This window comes from Plectropomus leopardus, chromosome 3 (assembly GCF_026936395.1).
Source record: "Plectropomus leopardus strain MGB_pleo_1.0 chromosome 3, ASM2693639v1, whole genome shotgun sequence".
NCBI lineage: Eukaryota > Metazoa > Chordata > Actinopteri > Perciformes > Serranidae > Plectropomus > Plectropomus leopardus.
Genome location: NC_142178.1, coordinates 29,450,102 through 29,471,391, shown reverse-complemented (window position 1 = coordinate 29,471,391; position 21,290 = coordinate 29,450,102). Strand labels below are relative to the sequence as shown.

The following is a 21,290-nucleotide window of genomic DNA, read 5'->3' as shown; positions in this document are numbered from 1 at the left end:
CGTTCAGTGTGCATTTCTTAAGTTTTTGATGTTTTGTGGTATATGAGAAGTCATTGTCATCGGCAGGGGATGGTAGATGGTGATGCACTGAAGTGGCTGCCAAGCTGCAGACTACTGCTTGAGATGGGTGTGACCCAAAAGTGGGTGTTTTGTTACAAGTCATTGTTGTGACTTCCAGCGAGTCACCAAACATTTTTTTTCAGTGGGGTGTTGCTGTGTTTCCAGTGGGGATTGTGCAATAAAAGCGGTTGGTTTTTACTGAGACACTGATGCATTTCCTGCCAGGATAGTGGCACAAAAAGCAGTTTTTTATTACAGAGACATCGCTGTGTTTCCTGGTGGGATAGCACCATGAAAAGTGGTTGTCTTTAAGAAAACTACATTGCGTTTCCTGTGGGAACGGTGCTACAAAAAGTGATAATGTTTTACAGGGACATCACTGCATTTCCAGGCGGCATAGTGCCACAAAAACTTTTTTTTTTTTTTTTTTTTAACCTCCTGTTTCCTACAAAGCACTAGTTTTTTACTGAGACATTGCTGTGTTTCAGGCAGGACCGTGTCAACAAAACTGGGTATTTTATACCAAAACATGATCTTTTCCTAAAGCTAACTAGGGTTTTTTTTTGTGTCTAAACCTAACCACTCGATAACTATAGCGTTGTTGAAACATCAAACTTTAACATATCCACCACATAATAATAATGTACAAATGTAACATATCTGTGGTTTGCAGAAATGTAATATGCCAACATTTTTTCTGCCAATTGGGCTAGCATACATTAAGTTTTAAAGCTGCTAAATCACAAAATATAAAAAATGGTGACTTTAGATTTTGGATGAAATATAAATGTTTTTTGGAAAAGAAAAAAAAAAAGAAAAAAATGTTTTTTTAGTTTAATTAAACTTATTGTCTGTTGATGACTTACATCGTTAGTGCCACTTTTTTACCCTCTTCTGACCACTTGATAGCTTCAGTGTAGTGGTTAGCACTAAGTAAAAGGCAAAACGCCATGTATCTGAAGGAAAACTTTCTGTTGTTTATCAACCATTCTGACATTGTGCTCTCCTTATGCCTGAAACCTCAACCATCTAGTCTTCCAAACATGTAAAATAAAACTCCCCTGCAGGTTTATTGCTGAATATGCAGAATTTGTGGACTGCTTATCTGAGTATCGGTGGCAGTGGCCAGTCCCCGTCCAGCCAGCCAATGCCCTGCCTCGCCCGTTTGTCCGCGGGTTAATGAACAGTGATTGGGTAAACAGCAGGTAGGACGAGACATGCTGGCTTTCAGTGCCACCCGGTCAGGTTGAAAAAAGAGAGAGAGACAAAAGTGAGATAGAGACACTCAGAGATAAGAGGTGAGAGTTGCCGCTGGAATTCAGAGTGAAACTCAGGTGTCTATCTCTCGCTCTGTTGTTCACATCAGTCTTTTCCCTATTTGTCTTTGCCTCGCTCCACCGCTATTCATATGTTATTCCCACAATTTCTCACCGTCTCTCTCACTCTCCTCACATAGCTCTCTCCTCTCCTCCATCTGTCTCTGTCCCTCCTTAGAAACCCTTCCCTGTCTTCCCACCCTCACCCCCTCTGGTCTGTTGTGAGTGTTTCCTGGTTAATCCGCCTCGACCTGCACGTTCTGGGGGTCAAGTGCATTAGCTTTCTGATCTACAGGCTACAGAGGTTTCTGTTTTCTATGTAAGACTGTTTTACATGCATGTACTTTATTTGTTAGTGTGTGTGTGTGTGCGTGTGTGTGTGTGTGCGTGTGTGTGTGTGTGTGTGTGTGTGTGTGTGTGTGTGAGATGCCTGTTTCTCCTGATTACTCAGGCAGTCTTTCTATTACCTGATGATCCAATTTCCTCCCGCTGGGCCATCTCCATCTCAGTCGGATTACATTATATACTATAATCACAGAATGAGCTCTAAAGGCAATAAAAGACCTCCAAATTAAAAACCCTTCAACACATCGCAGTGCCATCACAGTTAGAAAGTTAGCCTCTAGAGCACGGGTATTTAATAGACCTCAAAGAGGTCAGCAGAGTTCAGAACCTCATAATACTAAAATTTTCTTCTTAAGCCTGCTGTAGCCGACCTCAGTGCCTGTCTAATGAAATCAGCAACTTGCATTTTCATAGCATTTAAACAGTATTTATTGTCAATTTTTAGAGAAGGATACCTTTAATGTACGTACACATTTTACCTGTATAACACTTACTTAACACAAAAAGCTATCTTTACCATGACTAAAGTAGTTCTAGCACAAGGAAATTAAGGCCCAGACCAGCCATTAGAAAATAAAGACGGGGGGGGGGGTCCACTTGAATCCACTTCGCTTTCCAGACATACTCAATTTCTGCAATTCTAATGCTGTTTAGAGACCCCAATGTGCAGAAATATGTAAGTACAATTTAAAACAAAACAGTAATGCCACTTTTTCCCTAACCAGAGTTTAGCCTGAACCTGAAAATAATGCAAAAAACATAAAATTTGTCACTAAATATATAATTATAGTTAAATAATTGTTTTCTATTAATATTTTTTAATAACTATTTTCTAATATTTCTCTATCTCTCTGTCTTTCTGATTTTCTGTTTATTTTCTTGTCAGATTTGCACAGACATTTGCTTGGATTTCATTGGTTTAAACGCTTGTGAAAGGCGTCCAAAGGGTCAAAAGCAAACTAAATTACCACCACAGAGTATGATACGTGCCGAATATGAAGTCCAAAAATATGAAATGCAAAGACTAATGAATCCAATACCTCTTTTTTATCAGAAGAGTGTTGCTAAACTTTAGCCAGTTTCGGGTGAAGGTAGCCCTAATCTTCAAACTGCAAAGTTAGTTATTTGCTAACAAAAGTCAATGATAACAAACTGCAGTGGTTTTTTTTTTTTTTTTTTGATCGATAAAACACCTCCAGCTTTACTCTGGTCTTCTTGTCATGTAGTAACTTGACTGGACAAAGAAAAACAGTGTAATTAAATTCACATTTTTCCTCTTTCTGGTCCCTCTTATTTAGTTTCCAGTGTTTTTGTCTTTCTTTTTCATGCTTTCTTCACTTCTCTCGGCCCACTCGTGGTTATATTCCGAAACTCATTTCTCGTTTCCCTTCCACGCCCTTGTAAATGTGGGCCGTGGAGAGCTTTGAGCTCACACACACAGGGAGGGCACTGCCATCCGATTCACCCCATCTGGGAGAGTCTGTGGTTTGGCCACACTGCCCAAGGTTTGTCCTGGCTGTCAGCATGGAAACTCTTGAGACCGTCAGCATGGCTAAATTAGGTCCTACGCTACTCTGTTAGCACTGAACCCTGGCACAGGTGAGAGCCCTTCCTGCCTGCCTTCGCCTGTAGTGAACTGTAAGTTGGCTGGCCTACTTACTTAACCCGAACTGAAGCAGTCTCTGTGTAAGCTGACACTGTTCTTTTCCTCAGATTGAGGTTGCGGCTGCTCTGGAAAGTGAAGCTGTTGTTCAGGCAGAACTGAGCCAAGCAGCCGAGGAGGTAAATGGCCTTAAAATGCCACCGGAACATATAGTCAGTGCCTCTATTAAATATGAAGTTGGGTTAAAAACTTTGGGCACGATTGAAGGGCAAAGCTCAAATGGATCTTCGTTTAAATTTAAATTCACTGGTGCTGTCCCTCTCACTCATTCCTCTAAACCTGCAGTTTATTACGAGCCAAATATAAATAATGTGCGCCTTAATGCCTGTAAATTACAGTATGTAAAGTGAAAAGCAAGCACTGCTCGTTTTTCATTCTCTACTACCCTTGTTTGCCCAATGGACCTGTTCCGTCCTCTAGGCTTTCTCACAGCTTATGCAGTTTTATCTCTTTGATTAATGTATTTTTAATGACTGTGAGTGTGCGTGTGAGTAAAGCATCCAGTTGTCCAAACTTCAGCACCACCACTCCTGCTGAACTCGGGGGATGGAGAGAGATGTATGGATTGTTCCAGTGGTTTGAAAACTCTGCATTTCCCTGCCAGCGTTCTCCTCCAGCAGTCGAGGTTTAGTGTTAACAAAATTGACACAATTAGCAAACTGGCTCAGTCTTTAATTTGTTTCAGTGTTAGCACTTGGGTGAAATTTAATTATGTTGTTTTGCCGAAATCATTCATCAGCACCTTCCACTGCTATTTTTCTTCCTTGACCTAAAGTTGGAAGCACAACACTAAATTGGCGAGTGCAAACAGTCCGGAAAGAATTATTTAATTGATCTATTAGTGTGTCAACAGGAAAATGAATTGACCACAGTTTTGACAACTGATTTAGTATTTGCTGGTTTCTCTGATTTACTTCATGCAAATTGTGTGTTATTGGGTTTTCGACTGTTTGACAAAACAAGCAATTTATGGGGCTTCCACATCAGAGACCCGGGCCTAGGTCCAAGTACACTTGGCTTTAAAGTGTGTACCATACCTGTAAACAATACAAGCCAATTTGTGTCACTCCAACTAAATAACTTCAGCTTAATTGTGTTAAGTGTTAAGTATCTACTCATATCCACTCGACAAAAGAATTTTCTATATTTTGAGTATATTATTAGGTTTTACATGTTGAAATTATGTTGTTCGTAAGTAAGTAAGTTATGTTATGAGGGAATGAATAAGTCTGCATATGACAAATGGGCAGGTGAAGGAAAGGACAAGAGCAGGAGAGTGACTTTGATTTGAGTTTAATTATTTTAATAAATCATGTTAAATAATTAAAACCTGTCCTAAGAAAAATGCTGAAGATTGAATAAAGAATATTAACTATGATTTTTTTTTAAGTCTTTTTGATTATTGAGAAAGTAAAAACAATGTAAGTAAATGGTTACTCGTATATATTAAACATTTTTACCTGATAATCATGTCTCCAAACTAAGAGACCACAGCATGGGTTTTTATAGTGCAGTCAAAGTCCCTCCCCAGAGCCTCGTTCTAAAGGCCACAGCAGGCTCTGCAGCCTGAGATTTGGGAGTGACAAATGAGCGACTGTGGACAGACACGAGCCACCACATCCCTGCACCTGTTGCCTTATTGTAACTTAGGGGAGCCTGATTGCCACATGGGACATAACAACAGGAACAGAGCTCAAATTTTTTGGACAAAGCCAACCCCCCCATGTCACTCCCACACATGCATTCACTGCATAGAAGCATGCAGGATATCATGTTCCATCCAAATAATGTGCCAACCGTGGACAGTGATTTGTCCAGATCTGGTGCCAGTTTATATTTAGAGGCACAACTGTGAGTGATTGTGGCTGGAAAATGAACGCCTTCCCCCCCTCGAGTCCATCGCAGACATCTGTCTCTCTGAAACTGAATACCACCGGGCGCTAATGCATGTTGAGACTTGATGCATGCGCTCCATTACTTTCCATCCTTCCTTTTTTAGGATTTGTGAACCATAAAGAAAGTAAATGTTGTGGCCATAGCGGATCTTAACGTGTGAAATATTTGTGCTAGAATTTCCTTCCAGAACTTGTACTCCCGAGGAAGAAAAAAGGTCTCAAATGTCAGAGGAAAACAACATGTTTACATCCTGCAGAGAGGATACGTGTTGGTTTTATAATTAACTGTAGCGCAGTAAGTGCAATGACCTTATCATGTCATGCCCGGAGACCAGCGACAACAAGCATGCTGAGCCTGTGGCCTCGCTGACTCTCACCATGTTGCCATGGAATTGGCGTGAAGATCACATGGCCGCCGCCTTGTTGTCGTGCTGGTCATGAGTTGTTCCAGAGTTTTAATGTGTGTGTGTTTGTTTCCACTCCATTCTGGTCCACTGCTGCGGAGCCTGGGGTAAACCCTCACAGTCACATGACCACCAACAGGAAGTGAGGCATGAATCCACCGCACAATAACAGTATGGCATCCCCCAAGTTTATACCACCAGACTCAGTTCCTTATATGGAGGCTCTATTCTTAGCACATATGCATGATATGAAGACGGAGCTGCTGCAGTCCAGCCTCGGCCCTGTTGTCAGTTGTTCCTCGAACTCCACATGTATCTTTGACTGGAACTAAGAAAATGATTGCTATGTATTATCCTGTATATTGCAGTTTGTGGGAAGTTGTTTGCTCTAAGTGAATTATGTGTTAATTAGTTGAAAAGCTGTTGTACAGAACTTGAATTTTCAAACCATTTTGGTTGCTTGATCTGTTGGGATTGTTCAAAAATGACCCAAAATAGGTTCTAAAAAGGTTTGGTGACAAATCGGTTGTTTTTAAGTCAAATATAATACAGCTTAAGATTCCCTGAAACTAGGTTATGCTTCTTTTTTTGTGTCTCATCAATTTAAATGAAATACCTTTGGAGTTTGAACTGTTGGTTGGAGAAAAAATGCTATCCCACAGTCTCAGGTTTTTGTCAATATCATCACCGCCTGAACAGATCTCAGAGGCCTCACTACTAAGACGTGATAAACCAACTCAACCACCACAAAAAAATGTTGACGATGTATTTTTCTGCAAACCATGGATATGTTAAACTTGTACTTTATTATGTAGTGGATATGGTGAACTTTTATGTTCCTTTACGCAGAAAGCACACCCAGCGGTGGCAAAGTGCTGTCATGGTGTGACGACTGCTCTGGACTGTGGCTGCTTGGTAATGCGAAAATAAGTGTGGCCATAATGAAAGTTGGGAATAATTTTACATTTAGCTGCAAATTGCTGCCAGAGTACAGACAGCCAATCAGTAAACAGAGTCCTGTGAGATTTGACCTATGATACTAAGAAATTCTTCCAGCCTGAAATACATGAAAACGCTTCCTGTCCACAGAAAAATGTAAATATTGCGACCAGCTGCACTTCACAGCTGCTTGGTGTGTTTTCAGTGATACATTTTAACAACAATGCCATTAACATGTTTTTAGGTTTAGGCACAGGCACTTAAAATACCTTTTTTTAACGGCACAATCTGGGGTTGTAAAAGGCAGCAATGTCTCAGAAAAGAAAATGCTTTTTGTTCCACTATCCTGGCTTGAAAAGCAGCAATGTCTGGGTGAAATGCAACTACTTTGTATGGCACGTTCCCAGCTGGAAACACACCGCTGTCTGCATAAAAACAAGAGGAAGTAACCAGCACCTTGAGAGGGCTTTTTTGAACTTGTCTGTGGTTTAAAGAAATGCAAATACCAACATTTTCCTCTGGTGACTGAGCTCGTTTTTGAAAAGACAAATTCGTGAATGTTGGGTTTTGGTGGCTTTTTCATGAGCCCGTTTTGGATTAGGTCCAAAATGTCTGAATCCTGGAGACCCCAAACCGTGGAGTGGGACCAGGTTTTTGAACACTAAGCATCAAAACACTGACTGATGGGGTCTGTTTAAGTATCAATTATGCACACAGAAAGTGATTTGTCTCTCTTTTACTGACTAATATTTAACCCTTATTGCATTTCCTTTTCACTGTTTTAAGCTAATGTTCTTATCCAGAGTTCTGTAAACCAGCATTTAAACCATCTTGAAATAAGTGTGAAAAGGAAAAACCAGCAACAAAATCCTGATCTCCTCAGAGGCGTAATGTGTAAAAGCTTTGCAGAAAAGCTTAAGTATGTATTGGACAGCAGAGTAAACATTACGTCATGGTTATCTTTACTCACTCTGACAAGAGATAAAAGAACCTTATCCTCTTGCCTTTTTTTTTTTTTTTTTTACCTGACTCCCAACATTTACACCAGTGGTCCAGAGCTGCGCAGCATCATCCAATCACGTCCGTTCACAACTCTTCTTCACACTCGCTCTGTGCTGGTTACCAAGGAGACAGTGAAGTGAAGTCTGGGAAGTGGAGCAATGGTTTGGCATGAGTGTTTTCTTTTTTTTTGTACATTTTTTATTTATTTCATTTCTTTTCTCTCTCTTTCGACACTGTGAAAATGGAATTAAACTACCCAGACTAATGACTGCATCTGTCATATTTGAAGTTTAGGAAGCAAGGCACTGCCTGTGCACATGCATGTAAAAGAGCAGTCGTCTCACAGGCTCTGTCACCCGATTCCCACCGTCCCACCTGTTCTCACCATTTTCTCTCTCTGTGATCCCACAATTCCTGGCGAGATGGATCTCACTTCTTCTTGCCAGGAATCTGTCAGCAGCATCAGGAAAGCGTTTATTTTAGGGCGAGCTTGAACCAACCAGAGAGCGTTTTGACTAATGACTTGACCTTGATCCAAGTGGGTCAGTTTGAGCCGGAGCGGTTGTCCAAGACAGAGAATGGGGGTTGGACTCACTTAACAATTGGAACTCTGGGAAAAAGAAAGCTAGCAAAAAAGTCAGCTGATTTAGGATGAGTCAAGAGCTGACAAGCTTTTGAGGTGCTTCTGTTCTTTACAGTAAACTTGAACACACACAACCACACACTCACAGGTTTTCACTTTTCCTCCACCTCATCATTCAGTTTTATTAAGAAAGTGGAAAAAAGAGTGCAGTCACATTTCAAATCTGTGCTGCAAACTCAGCACCTGCCTCCCTGCTAAATGTTTGGTCGCCGGTCCGTCATCCATCCATCCCTCTGTGTCTTTCAGATTGGTTTGTGAATTCAGCAGGATTTCTTTTGTCCCAGGCAGCATGGGTGGAGGGGTCCAAACAGCTGGGGCTGCTGCAAGTTTTGTGCTGCCGCAGCAGGTATAAGTTATGGTGTAGATGCAGGAACCTGGCAGCAAAAGAAAAATCCTCCTGCAAAGACCAGTGCTGTATCTCGGTTTGTGTTCTTCTGTACGTAAACTTACATTTTTGAGTGTTTGGGTGTTAAGTGCGGTCACAGTATGGTGTATGGTGTATTTATGAAGATCAAAAAGTTGAGTGCAGATCATTGATGGTCTCTGTCTTGGCTATGTAGCAAAAGGGAAAGGACCACCAAACTTTAGGGATAGGAATTGAAAAGATTTCTTTGATACCAGTGCCATTATCAATTCTGGCATATTGATCTGATGTTTTATCCATTCCCTTTCTGATTCCTGTTCCTGACTTTCACAGGTCTTCAACAACAGTGTGACTGTTTTATCATCTCTGAGTCTGAGCATAGTGTGGAGAGTAGAAAAAGGGCTTGCATGTGACTCAGGTGTGCAAAAGCTCCACTGTTTAACTGTTTTCTAAGTCAAAGAAGAATGTGCCAAGCCTGATGTGTGTGTGTGTTATACTATCATAACATAACAGAAGATACTTAGTGCCAAATACAAGGCATTTCTGGAATTTAAGCCTATGTCAAGATTTTTCAGCATATAGACATTATTGCAGCACTGTTGTCATCTTTCTTTTTTAAATGAAGCCACGATTGGGACCGTTTCTTCCTCTCTGTCATAATTCCTTGTTGCAAGCTTCCAGGAGCGTAGACACATCATTGTTTTCCAATGTGCAACTTATGGATATAATAATTGCGATTCCGATTTGGAACTGGTCATTGATTCCCATCCCTAACCAAACTCGTGAAAAGGTAGCCGAGGAAGCTGCAGTGGTTGCTGATTCTCTAGTGAACAAGCAAACAAACTGGCTAAAATTTTGGCAGGTGACAATCGTGGTCAAATGGTGGCTAAAGCGCTCTGTCTGGTTGCGATTTGCCACTAAAAAGAAGAAGAGGGCGACCTCTAGCTCACCTGTTAAAGCGTGCACCCCGTCTAGGCTGAATACTTTGCGGTGGTCAGGATGCTATTCTGATCCGTGGTCTTTTGCTGCATGTCATCCTCTCTCTTTTTCACCCTTCCTGACAATCTTCAGCTGTTTTCTAAATTGAGACACACTAGCGACCACAGTGCGTAGCATGGAGGTGTACTGACTGAAGTACCTGAATTGAGACAAACCATAGGACTTGTGGGGGCTGGGAGACGGACCATAAATCTGAATCATGACCTGTGTAGCATTGACTCTCTCTCCTCATGTCCTCTAACTCTCCACCCAAGTGGAACTGTGTAAAGAAGACAAAAGGAGCTCACTAGAGGGGTCCATGCAGATTGACAGATGGACAGGAGGAACTGGATCTGGGGATGGTTGTGTCAGAGAGGGGCACTGGGGATTTGAGTGTGTATTTCTGTGTGTGTGTGTGTATTTAGACGTCTTTAAGTCCCACCTGTCTGTTAACTCTATTAGTTCCCTGGGCTCTTTTACAGCCCTCCACCATCACATACATCACATATGTTCCTCTCTTCTCCCTTTAATTATATTCCTTTCTGAACTCCCACCCCCTACGCATACCCCCATAAGAAACTGTTTGCTGCATTGCTGTACTGTACGTTTGCAAGCCGTCTGCATCTCTCCTCTGCTTTGCTTTTACTTTCTCTCTAATCCCTCTTTTGAATGATTTATTTGAAGGGTGAAACTGGGTAAACACAATAGGGCTGACATGCTCATCCACACCCCTTGACCTCTGTTGCATCTCTCTCGTCTCTTTCCCTTTTCCAGCTTTGTCTTCTCTCTGTTTCTCTCCTTCCCTCCATCCTGCCGTTCTCTTTCTCTCCGCCTGCACCTCCAGCTCTAGTGTCAGCACTTCTCCTCTCCCCGTGTTCCTGTCGCCGTGCTTTATGAATAAATCGGAGCTCGTTTGACTCCCGTGAGCCCCACAGCTCACCGAGCCACCGCTGCTCTGCACCCTTGGGACCAAAGACACGTTGACAGGCTTTGATTTTTAGAATATGTGCGATATGTGGGGATGAAGTGCATAGGAAGGGTGCCATACCAAAACGCTGCACAACCTCTTGAAAAGGGAAAAAAGGTATTACTTGATGTTTACCAGTTAATAAGAAAAAATAAAGAATTTATTTATTTTTTCCACAGGAGACTTTTTGGCATATAATAAACCACCTGAAATGAGTTAAACATCAAATCATACAAATACAATTTAAAAAGATATTTTGCCTGGGTCCAGGCCTTTGAATCTGCCCGATCCACCAAAACTACGGCTTCGTCTGGCATTGTGACATAACACAGTAGTTTTTTGGTTGAAGTAGAATTAACAATCCAATGAGGCAAAAATGTTGTCATGCGTTGTCAAGAAGAACTGTAACCAATGAGGAGTAGTAACAACAATGGCATGATCTATAGACATTAAAGATCCTGCTATCGAGGCAGTTTTAAATTTACACGTCTTCTCAATATCGCCCGACATCAAAGTTTGTTGTACTTCACTCCACTCTTAAACGCCATGTTTTCTTTAAAATTGCCAATATCACACGATTTCTTATTGACAGAAAGTGTAAAAACTTGTGATAAGTATGCAATTAGTAAGCAGGATTTACTTTTTGCTTTGTTTTGATGATTACTCTCACTGTTTGCTCATTGCATTTACTTCAGTACCTTCAGTTATCCTCCAGTCACTCAGGAAGGCTTGAGGAAAAATATTTGTAGCTCTGGGGAGGGTCAAGATAAAAAAACAAAAAAACAAAGCAAAGTCTTTGCTAGGAGATGTATCTTAAAGCAATGGATAAGTGACAAAGCTCCCTCAGTCATGCAGTGGCACCACAAAACTTGCAATGTGTAACCCTTAGAAAGACTAATGTCATGAGTGAACGGGGATGATGGTCACACCCCTCCTCTGATAGTAAACAACAGTCCCTCAGGGAAAATCAAATCCCCCTTGGTTACAGTGGACACAGTGTCATATTGAAGATGGAAATGGAGAGTAATAAGTTGACAGCTCTGTCTAATATCAGTCTTAAGAAAAAAATGAAATTTCAAGGACAAATGAAAACTTTGCCATCAGTTTCAAGTCAGTGTGTCAAGTATGAAGTGTAACAGGGTGTGAGCAGGTGAGTAGTTGGTAATGGCCTTCATTTAATCGTTTGTCAGGTTGAATGGAGCAAAGGTGAGTATAATCAGGTTGCATGTTCGTAGGTTACATAGGTACGACAGTTATCAGTTCTAGGGTGGAGCAGAGTTCATGGGTCGAGCAGTTGGTAGAGAGACTGGGGTGAGCTCACGTTCACAGGTGATAGTTCAGAGTTTGAGTGGGGAAATTGTGAACGTGGAGTGGACTAACAGCTGAATGTATTAGGTAAGTTGCAGTAACACTTGCAGCTTGTGGGAAAAGCAGGGACTCCTGAGAGGGGCAGTCAGGACTCCTGGTCAAGGAGGAAGCAGAGTTGGCATCAGGCAGACAGACAGCAGAGCAGATGAATTCAATAGGAGCAGGCAGCGGGATCAACAAGGACAGGCAGGGAATCGACGTACCATCAGAACAATAACCACCAGCGGCACTCACACGGAGGAGATGTTTTGCTCGGTTGGAGGCCCTGAAGATGGTTGCACAAAACCAGAAATTCAAAAATGACAAGTTTTGGGCTTTAGGTATTACCAGAACCATTTTTCTTTAACAAAAATGTTTTATTTGTCTGTTCAGAAATCCTGTACAGTGTTTCTGCTGTTTGCTATTCAACCTCACACTTTACCATTGAAGTGAAGCTACTCTTGTCCATTGCCCAGCAAGAAAAAGTTACAGGGTGTAACTCCTTGTAAAACCACTTACTGTTGTTTTATATTTCTCTTTGTGTGTGGATTAAACAAACAGAATAGTGTATTAAGTGCTGGTAGGGATACTTTTAAAGCTAGCTGCCTCTGTGCTTCAGCTCTACACATAATACATGAGACATGAGATTGGTCCTCTTATCCCCTCACAAAGAAAGCACATTTACCAAAATGTTGAAGCCACGTGTCTTAAACTGTTCTCTCTCTTCTGCCCTTTTTACAGATGCAGATACTTGACAAGTTCCCAATTGAGGGAGGGCAGAAAGACCCAAAGAAGAGGATCATCCCATTTCTCCCAGGTAATAGCCTGCTCCAGAGCGCCAGTTATCTGAACAGGCTCCCATATTAATAATGTATGGCTGGCACTCGCGGGGCGCCAATATGAGCTGGTTACTGATGCCTGCCTGTGCTGCATGTGTGTGCATGTGTGTTCCTGTGGTAATGCTGACGAGGCGCTCTCTGTGACTTTCAGATCTCAGCTGTGTTTTCATCCCTGTATGTCTGTGAGATTCTTTTGTTTTTATGGCATTTTTCGATCAATTCTGTGTATGTTTCTAACTGACATTATGAAAATATTTGATCAATTAATAACATGGATATACAGTATGTGTGTGTGTTGTAATGTTGATTTGTGTCATGCCACACCTGCTTGTCTCTGCTGCTGTAAGTCGTCGGCTGACATTCAGGCTCATGGCGACCTACAGTGTGGCAGTGATTGATGATGGTGTTTGCGGCAGTTCAGTGTCCGGGGTAGAAGAGCTGACAGTGACTCCGCTAATCACACTGATGGTTGTGTGCGCATGTGTACACCTGTACGTCTGTGATGCAGATTTCTGCAGATTAATTTGTGAGTAACACGCTCCTGCCTGTTTAGAGCAGTTTATTTGAGTACACGCTCTGTTTGAGCCCTGTGGCAGGCACATGGTCCCAGCATCTACTGTAAATGCTCTCTGTCTCCCCTCAAGCCCTCCTCCTCCTCTTCTGAGTCTCTTTTGCTGACACACACTCACACAAAACCATTTTGGAAACCAACCAGGGATCCACCTACCTCTTGTCTATGAAGTCAGTGGCGCCAGATGCAAACATTATTGACTGTGTGCGTTGTTTGAGTATAAACTCCTCTGGCTGTATGACACTTCTGGAAGTCCTTTTTACTCACATAAAACTATCAGTATGTAGAAATACTCTGTTAAAGTTCTGTTCAGGTTAAAGTATAAGCATCAAAATATACTTAAAGTACAATAATGATTTATTTATTTATTACATTTTGTAACATCATTCTGAATCTGCAAAGTAACTAAAGCTCAAAAGTACAATAATTGCCTCTATCATGTTGTAGAGCAAAAGTATAACTAGAATCATAATAATAATATTTTTTAAAGGAGATGGGGAATCATTAGGGGGAGATGGCAGATCAACAATATATGCCACATAGAAGTGGTATACATCATCTGAAAGATGGGAGCCTGAAGATTCATTTGAGATGCAGCTCAGTATTGTGTGTGACTTCATAATCATAACACTGTAACAAGTATTGTGTTTTGTTAGACTCCTGTTCAAACTTCAAATTGAGAGTGTGTAGGGGCTTAGAACATTATGATGAAAGTATATGGTGGCTGTGCTCAATTATATCTCATAAGTTGTAGCAATTTTTGGGTTGATACCACTTGTAACACAGATTTGGTGCACTCGACAGTTAATAAAAATAGTTTTAAAAGTCCTTCAAAATACCACATAAAGACAACGAGACCTTGGAGAACACCATTAAAAAAAACATGCTGTGATTTGGTATCAGGAACTTTAACATATTCAGATTTCTACATTTCTTAGCGATTAGATGGTAAGCATGTTTCTAGTTTGTGGCTGTAAAGTTTCATGAGGCTGTGATTATCCTATTGTGACCTATCCTATAGGTCACAGTAGGTCATTTAATGCAGCGATGTCCGTCTCACTACAATGACATGGCTACTAGGGAGGCTAACATAATCACACATGAATATGATTTGGCTCATTGAATCCACAAGAGTCTCAGTTTTCCAGTAATACCCAATTTATGCAATTCCAAGACTGTTTAGGGACCCTGTATGCAGAAATATTCAAATACAATAAGCAAATAAAGCACATTTTTTCTGCATGGAAAAAACTGCATCTTTTTGCACAAATTACATGAGGCCAGCATAAAGGTGGCATGTCTGTAACGGTGAGACTCTTGACTATCCATAAAACCCATTTTTATTCAGATCTCTTGACGTGAGAGGTCAAGGGACCCTTGTGAAAATGGCAATGCAAGTTTTTTCTTTCACACACCAAAATTTAGCCTAACTTTATAACGTTATTTAACCAGCCACCCTGACAAGCTAGCATGATGTGGTTGGTACTAATGGATTCCTAAAGTGTCCTAGTTTCACTCTAGCTTTAAATACCAACTACAGCCTCTGAAGGACAGTAATGTCGAGCGAAGATGCCGGCGTCCCTGCAAATGATACAATACTTAAGTGAATGTACTGAGTTACTCTCTATTATTGGTCACCATGAGTAAAAGTGAGCTGCAAACAATGTTAGGACCAGTGATGCTGATGCACTGAAAGCATATTCACTTAAAATGCTCAGATTTTAGATGGTCATTTAAAGTCTCTGGAAATTTGGCTTGAAACAGTAAGAATGCACATATATCAAAGTTGAGTGTCACATTAAGTATCAACAAAAATTTTGAGTGAAAATAAATCTTCCCAGATATTAGAAAACAGCTCATTTTTAGGGTAACAACATTTCTCTAGACTGTGTGGGCGTGGCAGATGAAGTTTTTGCCTCTTTGGATCCCACTTTTGTCAGCTGTCTCGTCTCCACAACAGCCATGGAGCAAAGAAGAATCGGTGTGGTACAACCCTGTCTGTTCCAGCCCTCTGACTCTGGGTGCGCTCATAAATCCAATCTGACGCTCTATGCTAAAATGAGAGAACTGTTTCTAAAAGCCACTGAGTGTTTCATTTCTCCATGAATTAACCAACAGTTAAGTTCATTACACATTCACTCAGTTTGGTGCTTTGCTGCTCCTTCTCCCCAGACAGAGTGGCCAGAGTGCGTTGCTCTGGATAACAGAACAGTTCATTCCAACAGCGCTCCAAATCTATGAACTGTCAAGTTTGTGCCATTGTGCTCCTCTACTCAGGCACAAAATCAGTGTTTTCGATATTACTTATTGAGCAAACAGTTAGCATAATGTACCATGAGCTGAGGTGCATCTGTTTTTTACCAAAGCTATGAATCCAGTGATAATTTATGTCACTGTAGAGTTAGCTAATGCCAGTGTCATATTATTAATTTATTCTTATTATTTTATTGCTTTTCAAACTCACTGGTGACGATCTGTGTAATGATGGTAAAAGCCAGGTAACATACACAAACACTGCGTGCTGCACATGTAATGTTACGTTAGCTGAAGACTTGCCAGAATGACGCTGTCACATCTGGGAACATTACATCTACAGTACTGAAGGAGCATTGAGGGATTTCATTTGGCATTTCAAATAAGTATAAACTGACACCTGACTTGAAATTTTTGATTTTTGATTAAATTACATATATTAAGAAAGTTTTTGTTGTTCCGTGGGTTCCCAGAGGCTTTGCAAATTTTTACATGTCAGAAATCCCTGATGGTGCCTAAAAACTAACTTTTTTCATATTTCATATATAGTTCCTTAAATAGTATACACAGATGAGCTGATTATGCAAGAAACACTCATCATTTTATACTTCTGCAACAGAATGCATTGCAAAGATTTTGATGGCAGGGGGTCGGGATTCTTGGTGGTGTGACTTTAATGTTCCCACAGGGTGGGATGAGAGGAGTGCTTAAAATGCATGACTAAATCCTATTTGTTATATTGAAAGCCATGTCACAGGCAGAGGTCATGGTATCCATAGGGGGGCAGCTGGGGCCTTGAGTGAGGGACTGAGATTGCTTGGGCCATGAAGAATAAAAAGTGTACATTAGTGACATCTGCTGCTCAGCTTGGGTATTACATGAAGCAGTCAGAACTACCAAATCACCTCAAAGCTGCTATAAACATGTGTCATCTTGGACTTTAGTTTCGTCCCTGGAGGACAATTGGATACACAGCAAGTAAAAACACATGAAAATGTACAAACATAACATTTGGGGAGGCAAATACAGTGAGCTGAAACAACAGTGGACACTGGAATACAGACATTTCAATGTAAAAACATCCCATACAAACAGAATAATTTAGCAGCAAGAACACAATGATAAATAAAGTGCACAGTAACCCAAAAAGATGGGTAAAATGAATTGCAAGATCAACATCTTCCCATCATGGTTTTTCTACAAAGCCTTGGAGGTGACATAGATGTGTGTGTGCGTGTGTTTTTTTATGTGCACGTAAAATTACTAATACCACAATACACATAAAATGCACTTTTTCAGCCTGCCAAAAAGTTATTGCAGCCCCTATCTTGCTATCTTGTCTATTTCTGCCTCAGACAGAATTGATTTCATTCATACTGATTATATTTGACAGATTATAGCCTACCAAGTCCCTTTTACCTGTTCAAATCTAAATACGAATAAATATGTTTGCGTAATTTGTGCACACATTTAAAAAAAAAAAACCCACACATCCATGTCACCTCTCAGGCTTTCTTGGTATCTATTAACGTCTAGCTGTCAAATATTTCTATTCTCTGCCTCCTCTCCATTTACATCTGTCATCACACTTTCTCTCTGTTTTACTTCACCTCTAACTGCAATTTAATTTGTTTTCTTCTTTTGCTCCCCTTTAAGGCAAAATCCTGTTCCGGAGGAGTCATGTGCGAGACGTGGCCATGAAGCGGCTGCGTTTCATCGACGACTACTGCAGGGTAAAGAGGCCTCACTGTAAACATCCTTAAGTTCCCCCCATCTGACTCTGGGGAATGTCCCCTAGCCTGTGAGGGGGTCAAAGATCACAGCTCATACCGTCCTTTCACATACTGAGACACAATTGCGGTCATGCAAATGTTTCCTCGCAGTGAAGAGCTGAGTATTCAAGCTATTCTGAGAAATTTGAAGAGTCTGTAATGCGCTCTGACGCTTGAGTATTCTGAGGCTGTGAAGGACTCGGCTTGGTGGGGAAATGTTATGATCTTTTCCCACCGCAGTTGAAGGGTTGTTTATTTTCATGTGTGCCACAGACAGAGAAGCGGGGCGACCTAGTTGCACATCAGACTTCTCAGTCGCTGCACGCCATGAGACAGGCTCTGAGCTCTTCCATTATTTCAAAGTCACACTCGCTAACGACCTTATCCCCTCATTTGATAAACTCAGGAAAGAAAGTTCTCCTTCAAATTAACATCCCCTTCCCAAAGGAAAAAAGAAACCTTGAAAGCGACGGCCTTTCGTCATTCTTTAGTTCAAGGCAGACTCGCCTTATCACCTCCTGTTCTCTCTCTTAATAGTTTTTTTTATTTATACCCGCTTCAGATTCTTTCCTCGGTGTTGCCCTCCCCACTTCCTTCCTTCCCTTCTCTTGGCACAAAACCACACTAGCAGAAGGGAAGAGGGTGCATAAAATCTGATTTTGTGATTGTCTCTGCAAACACAATTAGGAAGCAGTATTGCTGGCCTGCATCAGGAAAGGTTACCCACAGTATCAACTTGGTAATTGGGACCAAAGAAGTTTAAAATCCAAAAGCAATTACACACATCTGAATGAACCTGATCCTTAGCTCAGCACAGGCAAAGGTTTCCTCATTACCCAAATAACCTGAAGCGGCTCTAATGTTTACAGTTGCCATAGTGGGCCTGTTTTTTTTTTTTTTTGCCTGATGCTGGAGTGTGCTGCACTGTTTACTTCCTACATCCTGTTTATGAGGCAAACAACAGAGAGGAAGAGTAATTACCCAGTGTTCTCAAAGGATCTGCTCTCTGGAGATTGCAGGATGCTGGGTCCAGTCAGCTGTGGGTGCACAGCGAGATACGGACACTTCAATCACAACCACATGGCTCTTTCAATAATATAGGATCCGATGAATGAAATATGAAGGTGGCCCCGGTCTGTGCCGATTCAAATGAAAAGTCCATGCTGTACATGTGTCGTCACATATCTCCACAGTCCAGCACCCCGGTACTGTACATGAGCTATTACTTTGGTTGGAGCTCGCTGGATCATTAAATATAGATGTAAAGTCAGACATATGATCCCCTCTTTGACTGCAGTGTGGCTTTGTCAATGAGCATAAAGTGGAGGACGGATGGTTGAATGCCTTTTGGTGGATGCATGATCAAGTCCTATTGCAGACCAGGACTCCATTTATTTTTCCAAAAAAGCCAAAAGTTTTTCACCGTTAAGGGACTGTACAACCCAAACTCAAAAATGCTTCTTTTCTTCTCTTACCTGTCTTGCTATTTATCAGTCGCAATTGTTTTGGTGTGAGCTGCTGAGTGTTGGAGATATCGGCCGTAGATATGTCTGCCTTGATACTTGAAAGTGAAAAAGTAAAGAGCGTGACTAATCAATTGCAATTAAGCTGCAGTCTCTTTAACCCCTTGTTCTCTCTCTGTAGGCGCTGGTGCGACTCCCCCCTCAGATCTCTCAGAGTGAGGAGGTGCTGCGCTTCTTTGAGACTAAAGCCGAGGACGTCAACCCCCCAGTGGAGTAAGTGTCACACACGTGTCACCAAACACATTGTTACTGTACACATACTGTGTGTATAGACTAATCCATCACCAGATTTATGTCTCAGGCTCTCTAGTGACAGCATCATTACATACCAAAACGCATGTTAATACCAAGTAGAAGCAGGCTCTTTGATGTTTTCTGCTCGTGATGAGCTTATGAACATAAATAAATAAACTTACAATTCATTATTTATTGCATCCTAGTCATATTAAACACAGATCATGAAATAAACATCTGGAACTTAAAATTGTAAAAGAAAAAATGTCTAATTTTATGTGATCAGGTCATATGCAGACACTGTGGACAGGCTAGGCTAGATTCATTAAAATTAAAATGACTACACAGAGCAGAGGTCTGTGGATGAAACTTATTGTTTTTATTGTATAGCTGTATTGTATTGCGGAGGGAGCATCATAAAATCTCAATTCAAAATCTAAAATCTTCATTTTGGTGATTTGCAGATAAAAAGACATCTAGTTGTCAATGAGATATTGGACTGAATTTGGTCACAGAGTTTTTTATATGCATATGCTAAGCTTTTTTTATTGTAAAGTTAGCTTCATTCATGGCATTTTGCTGACAGTATTTCAGCTTGTTCACAGGTTGTACAAGATCTCCTGGATATGTTTCTTACAAAAGTTGTACAAAATCGGCTAAGAATTTAAATTCTTTACAAAAAAAACCATAATTGCACCAGCTTACAGGTGCCAAACCCAATTACAATAAAACGTTTGGCATTTTACATTGCTGAAAACTACAGATATTTTACATTTGCATGTTACATGTTATTATGTAGTGCATACATTAAAACTTCAACAATGCTGGGGTTACCTCAGGGTTAGGTTTATGCATAAAATCTACTTTGGTTATGGCTAGTAAAAGATCTTGTTTTGGCTTTAAATACCCATTTTTTTGGAGCATAGTCCCACCTAGAAATGCAGCAATGTCACAGTATAATACTATTCCTTTTTATGGCACTATCCTTGGTGGAAACAGATCTGTGAGTTTCAAAAAACACCCATATTTGGGGGCTTAAAAGCCGCTAGAAAAACAGAGACATGTCGCGAACAAACAACCAGTTTTGTTGTTGGTTGGTCTCAAAGCCTGGCAGGCGTCTCGCACTCAGCTGTCAACATTACCTCTAACTCCTGATGACAACGTCAGCTCATTTACTACGTCACTTCAGAGATGTTGATAAGAAACGTTTGAAGCATGCATATGTAACATATTCATGGTTTGCAAAAATGTACAGTGCCAACATTTTCCTCTGTTGACTGGGCTTGAGTTGCCACCACAGTAACGATGGCTTATTTACTTTTCCCATAACCTGGATTAGTCTATACAGACATACATTATATGAAATCACACACAGATTTAAACGCATGCGTACAATGTATAAACTTGCTCATACTTATTACAGGCACAAAATGTAAACATGATGTTGTTTAAATAATCCTTTTGAAATTAATAAAGTTACTCACAGTAGCTCAGATACTAATACACTTAACACACATGCTTAAATACCTGTTTATCATGTTATGAATTTCAGCATCTTTTGCATGTCATTGTGTCAAATATACAGCATGATTGTACAGTGGCTACGCTCATTAGTTCTCTGTCTGTTACCACTTTCTAGTCTATTCCCATATCAGGTCTTTCTTTCCGAGTTCTACAAACCTCCTACAAGGCCAGGCTGGGGGGTGGGGGGGTACGGAGAGAGAGGATTTGATGGATGTGAGAGTGGGAGGAGGAGAATGACTTGTTTCATAGCAGGAGATAGCCCCTTTGGGTAGTTTTTAATTAGAGAACACACTCTCCTCTCCAAACCTCAAATGCCAGTATCGCACTATTCATTTGTAATGTGTTCCTGTATGCACAGAGACAGCTGCACCCGAGGCGCTGCAACCGAGCACTCTTGTTAGACCCAGGCTATGTCCTTTTTTTGTATTTTAATTACTTTTCTCAGCGTTTCCTCCTCTGCCGTCAATCTGTACTTTAGAGTTTTGTCCTCACCTTTGTCTCTTGGATGAGAGGAGAGAAGTGAAGCAGGCAGGATTTGGTGACCTCTGCCTGCCAGTGTTTTTCAGCACAGCATAATGTGGTATCTCTCCCTATCGTCCTTCCTCCCGCCTCTAATTCTTTGTATCTCACTCGGCCTCATAAATTCAGATA

General features: G+C 41.0%; 1 protein-coding gene across 8 annotated transcripts in view; it reads left to right on the top strand.

The window, feature by feature from the left end:
- Positions 1-21,290, top strand: part of sh3pxd2aa (SH3 and PX domains 2Aa) — a 133,321-nt gene that overhangs the window by 29,410 nt on the left and 82,621 nt on the right. For all 8 annotated transcript variants that reach the window (XM_088075996.1, XM_088075999.1, XM_088075998.1 and 5 more), the window contains 3 exons: positions 12,665-12,740; positions 17,243-17,319; positions 19,003-19,094. In XM_088075996.1, coding sequence (XP_087932122.1) covers positions 12,665-12,740; positions 17,243-17,319; positions 19,003-19,094 — 245 coding nt within the window. The remainder of the gene's footprint in view (positions 1-12,664; positions 12,741-17,242; positions 17,320-19,002; positions 19,095-21,290) is intronic.